Below are 8,825 nucleotides of genomic sequence, written 5' to 3'. Positions count from 1 at the left end.
TTTAAAACATTAAAAAAAATAGATGATGAAGGTTTTAAATGTATAATATAAGTTATAAAGTCAGCCTATTTTGATTGATATTTTTTTGAAAAACTTCTCCATTTTCTATGAATATTCCTTGTACACATTTTCAATCACCTTTTATTTCACATACAGTAAAATCTCTATAAATTAATAGCTTTGGGACTGTTCAAATTCTATTAATTTAAAGAGGTATTAATTAATCGATAAATTAATAACTTATTAATTTATCAAATGTACTTATAACTCAACGAAACACTCATTTAATTAACTTAAATTTTATTTTACTTTATAAAAATTATGAGTTATTCTATTAATAAAAGAGACTAAAAGTCTAAGAAATATAAACCAATCCATATCTACTTGATTTGCAAGTATAATTTAATTCTAGTGATGTTGTCAATGTACCTAAGTAACGGATATCATTTTTGTATTATGAAGAGGTAAAAAGCACTGGAAAATATTAAATGATAGATTCCACTTCTATTTCATTGAATGCATACAATGAGTCAGATTTACATTATGTATATAAATGACAAAAAGAACGTTCTTATATAAATAAACACAAAGTTTTCTTACATACCTCATTATTAAATTATGGTTTCCCGTTTAAAAGATGTTCATAAATCAACAACTCATGTTTTATGAAAATATGGTATGTAATTTTAGTAAATTATTAATTTATGATATGAATGGGGTCAAAGATTATGTAAGGTTTTTGAAAAAAAAAATTATAATCTTATTATTTTATCAAAATTATTAGTAGAACTCGTTCGCCCAAGTTAAGATTGAGAAAATTATCATTTAATAGAGGTTATTAAGTATTAACTTATTGAGATTTTACTATATATCACATCTTAAAAAGCTACTAAAGTAAATATTTTGTTTTAGAAACTCTCTAGAAAATAAGGTCCAATCAACCTTTTAAAAACACGATCAGATAGTTTCATATAAGATATAAAACATGTGAATTTTTAAAACTTGTAATTGAAATCTTTAAACCATATTTGATCGTTGTTAGTTTTTACTAAATAGTCAATATGCCATCTATAGTGTTTGATTATTATCATAAAGTAAGCTCTTTATCACTTTAACCAATAATGATCCATTAAAGTCCGGTCACACTAAAACAAACCTAATTTCGGATCGTGTCGTCTTGTCTTGTCGTGCTGTCTTGTCATGCACTCATTGCCAAAAATTGCCACCGCTTTTATACAGAGGACCCTTCTTTCCCCAGTTATGTCTTCCCAAATTATTCCGATAGTATCACAAACAACAGATAGTAGTGCAGACCATAATCAAAAGGGGTGAATTCTTAGTTTAGATGGAAAAAAAAAGAATTTTACAACGAGAACGGTTCTTAGAGTGTATTTTGCAAATAGAGGTCTTCGCATTCCACGAATGCGAGCTCACTGAGAGCTGGATGAGTGCCAAGACAAGGCTACGTTACAGTCTTCGTCGGCTTGGCGTGGCATAGGTACAGGTGCTGGTGGATGTAGTCGCATTGTCTCTTTGACAATGGCCCGTAGGTAGACTAAATTCTTGATATCAGATTCTTCTACCCATCTCTCTTTACCAACAGAAGAGTCAATCTCTTCCTGGGCTTTTTGCAAAACGTGCCTATGGTTCAGTAGTAGGGAGATAACCCAGCTCAACGCCCTTAATGTGGTACTAGTTTCTGCTACAATAAGCACCTGCAAGCAAAAAAAATAATAATAATAATAATGAAAAGTAACAAATAGAACTATGCATGTGTACTTTTTCTCCCATTTAAATGTATTATAATAAAATAAGTATTTCCAACCGTACAATTACCAATTTTTTTTTATTATAAAAGAATTATACATGTATAGTAAATTATATTAAGTTTGAATTTCATTTTAAATTTCGTAAATTTCATTTTAAATTTTTTTCCTAACAAGTTTAAATTTAATTTTCTGAAAGTCATACTTATAAATGCGAAATCTAACAAAAAAGTTAAATACAATTTTTGGAGGACAAATTTATCAAATGCGAGTTATTTGCAAAATTTTTTTAAAAAAACATTTAGGAGCTCGCATTTAGCTCTTACTATTTTCTGGAAAAAATTCTCAAGCTCGGACATCCATTCATGATAGTCAGCTTCGTTTCTTTGCTTTGCCTGCCCGAAAGAAAGAAATAGAGTCAAGTGTAATTTTTTTTTCTTTTTGGAAGATTTGCAGTTCAAGAAAACTAACATTGAAGTCTCTGATGCCTCCAGTGCGGGCCCCCTAACGCTTTTGGTGCTAACAGGGGCCTAGCCATCGTCTGAGCTAGCCTTTCCAGTTCATGACGATTGGTGCTAATCAGGGAAGTGGAATTCATTCTCTGACCCAGGAGCTCCTTTCTTTTTTGACGAATATAGAGGCTGCTAGAGAGCTCCGGGGGAGCTAGTTAAAAAAATTAAATTAGAGCTCGCATTTGCGGAATGAGCTCGCATTCCCCGAATGCGAGCTCTATTCTAATCTTGCATTCGTGAAATGCAAGCTCAGTATCAAAATCACCTCTTTTATAAAATTTTTTTAAAATTCATCACAAAATTAGAAATTTCTCTAATCAAAAGAGAACGAGAGCATATGTGATTGATTTAAAATGCAGAAGCAAATTCAAGCTGTCATGCTTTGCTTACTCCTGGTAGGCTTAGACGGACCGATGGACGTTCATGGGGTTGCTCAAGGCCACGAAGGAGTTGATGAGTGGTTCCATAAGCTCGACCGGACAAAAGAGAAGGTAACAAGACTTCATTTCTACTTCCACGACACCGTTAGCGGAAAAAGCCCAACGGCGGTGACCGCGGCCGGTGCCAAACTGGCATCGCCCACAATGTTCGGCCTAATTAATACGGCGGATGACCCAATGACGGTTGGTCCTGAACTGAACTCAACGCTACTAGGTCGAGCACAAGGCATTTATGCATCCGCTGACCAGAACGAAGTCGGACTAGCCATGTACATGAATTACTACTTCACAGCAGGGAAGTACAGAGGAAGCACCCTGAGCCTCCTTGGAAGAAATGCAGGATTGCATAGCATCCGAGAAATGTCCATCGTTGGTGGCACCGGTGTTTTCCGGTTGGCACGGGGAATTGCTACCGCCAAGACTTACTTTGTCAATGCTACCACGGCGGATGATATCGTTGAGTACAACGTTGTGGTTGTACACTATTAATTGGAGAAATTTTTATCTCATTCGAAAGACCAAATGCTAAGCTTGCCAACCCGGGGCCAGATTAAATATCTCCTATTGAAGACTCTCTAAGAACAATAAAAAAAAAATTGTCACATGAAGGGGAGATTGCAAGAGATAATTGCTTTATTTTTATCTTATTTTTTTGTTTTTCAATTTGATCTTTCAACTGAAGACGAACCAAATAATTGGTGGAAGATGCTCATGCTGTCAACTTTGTAGTCCTGAGTAATCAAGCAAGATAATTTGCTTTTCCCTTCCCCTCATCAGCAAAGTCAGCTATGTTTCAAGATATTGCTCTCGGACAAACACCTTCAACAAAATCAATTAGTAATACAAAAGACCGATGCTCTGGGAACAACATCTACGCTATACAGATTCTCCACATAAAGAATACTGAGTTTGGGACTTTAGATGGTAGCTACTACTGCAATGTTCAGAACAAAATTTGTCGGATTATTATCACCATATCGTTCCTAGAGAATATTAATAAATTTACGACCAAAAACTTATCGTTTTCTATCTTTACAGGACTTGTACATTCAGCAACACACTAGTGACCTGGACATCCCAGAAACACCAAGTGTGACTATGTAAGTTAACAAGGAGAGGAAGTAAAAGAAGCATTATATGCAGTAATGCCTTAAACATACAGCAACTCGGAATTACGGCCCGGCCAATGAGCATGGAAAAGCCAGCATAGTCAATCTCATACGTGAGGAAAGAATTAAGTACCTGGCAGGAGGAGGAGTAAATGCTTTAATGGATCAATTTAACTGATGTTGGACCTGAAGATGAGAAAAAGACCTTGGTGGAAGGTCAAGTCTGAAGAAGAAGGTAGTAAAACATTTAAGCTAAAGTGGACGAGTTCACTATACTGATCGACAAATTAACACTTGTCATTTGGCCATTAGAAGTTAACTCACCCAAAGGAGGAAATGATAGTGGCCTAGTCTCCATATTACAGCCGATCAATGGATGCACCACGCCCTGGTAACCATCACACAGTTACATATCAGTATGAATTCAAAAATTTTTCAGTTTAAAATTATAAGAATCATAGCAAATATCATATTAAAAGAGATGACTAGTTTATTTTGCTGAATCTTGTGATCATTAGTATAATTTTATTACTTATTTATGTTGTTTAATTTATTAAATGTGAACTTTTTTGAACGGTAAAATGTGTGTATTAATTGTTTCTAACTTTTAATTATTATTTTTTTCTTTTACAAATACAACTTATATATATGCGTAACGGGTATTTATGAAATAAAAGTTTCATCTCTCTTCTTAAAGTACTATTTTAATATTACTTTTTCTAATTAGACTAATTTTGTTATCAAAAACTTTAATCTCAGGGGAGATTTGTGTAATTTTACAAATTTCAAGAGAGGCTAGTGAGATTTTCAAAAATCTCATGGGAGGTTTATGAAATTATCTCTTAAAAAAATGATTTATCTTTCATACATTGGCAGTTTATATATTATTAGGTATGAATACATGATAATTAATTTTGATTTGAATTTAAACCTCAAGTTTTGTATAGATAACATGAAATATTATATATACGCTGACCATAAAATTATAACATGAAATATTATATACGCTGACCATGTAACGAAAACTATGGTGGTAAAGTAAGCAAGACCTATCAAAAGAGGGTCACAAAACTCACTTTGACATCCAGGACATGATTAGTGGGAAAGCCCAACAACGGTGACTGGCTGATGTTCGGCCTACTTAACATGGCTGATGAGTGATTGCCCATTGACAGTTGACCCTGAGCCCCATGAAACGATACTAGGCTGAGCCCAAGGAGTTTTGGATCTGGTGACAAGAAATAAAGTCGGACCGGACCAGTCATGTAGATGAATTAGTACTTCAGAGTCTGTAAATACTGGGAAAGGGTTTAATTGAATCGTAAATTAAGAGAGATTATAAAGAAGAATTCAACGCATAGCATTTACAAAAGTAAAATCAAAATCAAAATTACAAAAGAAGCCCCTTTTGACTTTTGGAGAACTGCATGGTTGGAGAACCTTCCAAAAGTGTCCATTGTTGGTGGCAACCAGTTGTACATGAGTTAGCAAAAGATGTGTGCTCTAGTGGTACTGCCTTGACCATAAAAGGAAGTGGGTCCTCACATCTCCTAAACTATTTCCTATCAGACCAAAAAAAAATTACAAATAATCTCCTTATAGTTTCACTTATTGTCACACGATTCTCTAATTTTTTAAAATATTCATTTCATTCTTCTATAGTTTTATGCAAAGTGAAAACTTGACCGAGAATAACATATCCATTGTCATTAGTTAAAATACCAATAACGCCCTTACTTAAATGAAAACTCAAACAATGGCTTAATCATTTTATGTAAAATTATAAGGGGATTACGTCGATAAGTGCAAAAATCACAAAGGAATAAAGTCAATATTTATATAAATCATAGGGTTAAGTATATAGTATGATTTCATCACGTGCACTTTTGGAGTGTGCCTTGTATAATCGCCGTAACTGATTATGCATTCCGTCCATTTTTCACTTAATTAACACAAAATCACATAAGGGTTTTTCATATGGCTATTTTGAAACCTTAATTGGGTCATCCAGTATTATGCAAAACTACAGGAGGTTATAAGTAATTTAGCCAAGAAAATGGAAATATTGTCGCTCTTCTATATATTAGATGAAGAACAAATATCCCTCCCTATCTCAATGTAAGCAAGAAATAATTAATGATGCTTTCCACATATATATATATATATATGTATATATCCTTTTACTAGGAAAAAAAATTAAAGAATAGTTATCACATGGACAGGCAATTGAAAGAGATATAAGTTTGCTTATGCTTAGATTAGTGTGTTTGGATAGTAAATTATTTGGGATAATTTTTCAAAAAAAAATATTGTAACACTTTTTTTATATGATGTGTGTGAGGTAAAAAAGTAGTTGAATAATGTGTTAATGATACAAGTAGATAAAAATTTATGAATAAATTACAATCCTACCTACATTTTTAATGTGAATTTTCAACTAATGATGCATAAAACAATTCCTTTAGCAGCTGCACATACACTGAAAGTAAAGAAGACACGGTAAGTGAGACGACTTGCATGTCTCTTCCGGTCTTCCCCTGTGGAAAACGAGCTTATACTTTTTGACTATCACCTTGACCATGTGGAAACAAAAAATCAGCAGACACCCTGGGAACCACATTGATGCTAAACGTAAAGGAAAACTGAATGGTTGGACTTAGATGGCAGATTGAATTGAAATGTTCCACTCATGAAATATGTTAAGTGAAATTTGGTGATCAGCAAGTTGTACAAATGCACCACCAAGATGAAGCAACAAGAGAAACTGAGAGACGTGAAACCACTGCAGCTAATAAAAGCTTTCGGTTCTGTTTTTTCAGGGCCGCAAACAGCTTCAGCATCATGCAAACGTTCGTTGATATGGGCCAACGTTTTATTTTTCCAATAATATGTCTGATATGCACTTGTTTTTGCGTTACCCGTGCTGTAAAATGTAGAAAAGGATTAAAAAGAAGCAGCGCTTGCCCTTGTTCTGGTTCTAAGGTGAGGGTTGGGGGAAGAGCCCGCCAACCTAGAAAACGAGGCCTAATTAACACACATTAGCACCTTAGAAACTCCAAAAGGCCCAGCCAATGGTAAAAGGGCGGCATTGTCAATCCGATGAGAACCCCACAGACCTGGTGTTAGGAGAGAGAGAGAAGGGGAGTGGTTGTATGCATTTGGGGAATTGGGTTCACATTTGAACTTGAATTGAGCATAAGTCTTGGTCAATGGTGGAGTCAGAAAAGTTTTTCAGAGAAGGCAAATGCATGAGCATAACACTGAGTTTGTTTGGATAAGAGTTTATTTGGATGATTTATTTGAGATATTTACTGTAGCATTTTTTGTGATGTGATATATGTGAGATAAAAAGGTGATTGGAAAGATAAAAGGGTGATTGGGATTTGTGAGAATAAATTTTGCAAACCAAATTCTCTCTATCCAAACAAACTCACTGTGATCAGCACCTCATAATTAATATTGCACCCTTTCAAACTCGGAAAAAAATCTAAGGTGGTGTCAAAGCACCTCTTTAATCTTTTTTTTTTTTTTATCGACACAGAAGTGTTCGGATCAATCTTTATGGGGCCCGATTAATTTCCTGTGATTCGGATCCGGCACCCCATTCTGACCCGAACACGTTAAGTGTGCAGAGGAATCCAGCGGAGCGGAGACTCGAACTTGTGAACTTGTGACCTCTTTGATCTATTCCTACCTAATTTATTGAAAACAAGCACACTCTTTTATCCCTATCAGCAGCCGACGCTCGTCTGATGCGGTGATGCCCCGTCTCCCCTAGAATCTCTACCACTGGAGTATCAACAAATTCTCCCATCGCACACCTTTTTTTCCGTTTTCTTTAATGTAAGGTTTTCTTCTTTTGGGAATACATAACGAAGAAGCGGATTTAAGAAGATTGGGTTTTCAACTTTGCAGCAGAAAAAGGAAATCAACAAATCGGTTATTAAGAGTAAAAATATTCTAGATCTCTTCATTATTAGCTTTATATGTTGTCTGTATCTTTAATGGCTTTTACGTTATCTTTTTAAAAAATTTTTATAGTGTATAGATCCATAATGCTGCTAATTTCATTGTTCCTGAAACAATTCTAAGTGGCTAAATACTGCAAATTAAAAGCAGAACATGGTACGGTAAAGCCGGTAACTAGAGCAGAAAGGAAGCATTTTGTCAGGACAGAAGAAATAAGCTAAAATTAGGATACATTGTAACAGTGACGTTTGGGGAATAATTGTAGTGCAGCGATGATGTTTTGTGAAATGATAGGAATTAAAGGGGATAAGTGGAACGGTGTCGTAGGGAAGGCTGAGTTAGTTAGGGGAGTCACGTGGATTGTAACAGAAATTGGGTAGCGGTAGTTAATTCATCCTATTTGTACACAATTGATTGGCGGAGGAACTATCAGAGAATAACAATTGCATTTTCCCTCTTTTCTACTTTCTCTCTCTATTTCTCTTACTCTCTGCAACTCCTCTTAGTCTTCTCTCACGAAGCTCCTCTGAGCTTTTCTCCCTTCTCCAATTTAGGGTTATGGTCGTAGGAGCCTGACAAGTGGTATCAGAGCTTGTCGAATCCTTGGAATTGAACAGCAATGGCGGAGAGTACCAGGTTCAAGACTCTGGAAGAACAGATCAAGAAACAAGATTCCAAGCTCCAGGAGGTTATAGAGAGTCTGCAGGCTTCACACCACCAACAGTAGCAGCTTCGCGAGGAGCTGCGAACGGAACTCGAGGAGAACAACCAGAAAATGGAAGGTCTGGTAATAGGATTTAAACAAGAGTTCGGTGCCTTCATGAAGATGATGATGGAAAAAGAGAAACTGAATTACGACTCTGGAAGGACCTTGAGTGATCAGCCACCACTGTTGCCAACTCCGCCGCCTAGCCAGAGACTGCAAACTGGCTTTGAAGGCCTCAAGACTGTGAGGAGAGAGACAAACAAGGTTCTGATTCCGAATCCCCCAAAAATCGACTTGCCTCTATTCACTGGGGAAAGTCCGAG

General features: G+C 35.6%; 1 protein-coding gene across 1 annotated transcript; it reads left to right on the top strand.

The window, feature by feature from the left end:
• The first annotated feature begins 2,691 nt into the window (after window positions 1-2,691).
• Window positions 2,692-3,207, top strand: LOC113724666 (dirigent protein 22-like). Its single transcript, XM_027247546.1, has one exon. The coding sequence runs from the start codon at window positions 2,692-2,694 to the stop codon at window positions 3,205-3,207; it is 516 nt and encodes a 171-aa protein (XP_027103347.1).
• The last annotated feature ends 5,618 nt before the right edge of the window (window positions 3,208-8,825 follow it).

This window comes from Coffea arabica, chromosome 2c (assembly GCF_036785885.1).
Source record: "Coffea arabica cultivar ET-39 chromosome 2c, Coffea Arabica ET-39 HiFi, whole genome shotgun sequence".
NCBI lineage: Eukaryota > Viridiplantae > Streptophyta > Magnoliopsida > Gentianales > Rubiaceae > Coffea > Coffea arabica.
Note: the sequence above shows the minus strand (reverse complement) of the source record. Positions and strands in the feature narration are given on the sequence as shown.

Bases quoted from the DNA above. Each gene is read 5' to 3' on its own strand.
- LOC113724666 (XM_027247546.1), top strand. From the start codon at position 2,692: ATGGACGTTCATGGGGTTGCTCAAGGCCACGAAGGAGTTGATGAGTGG.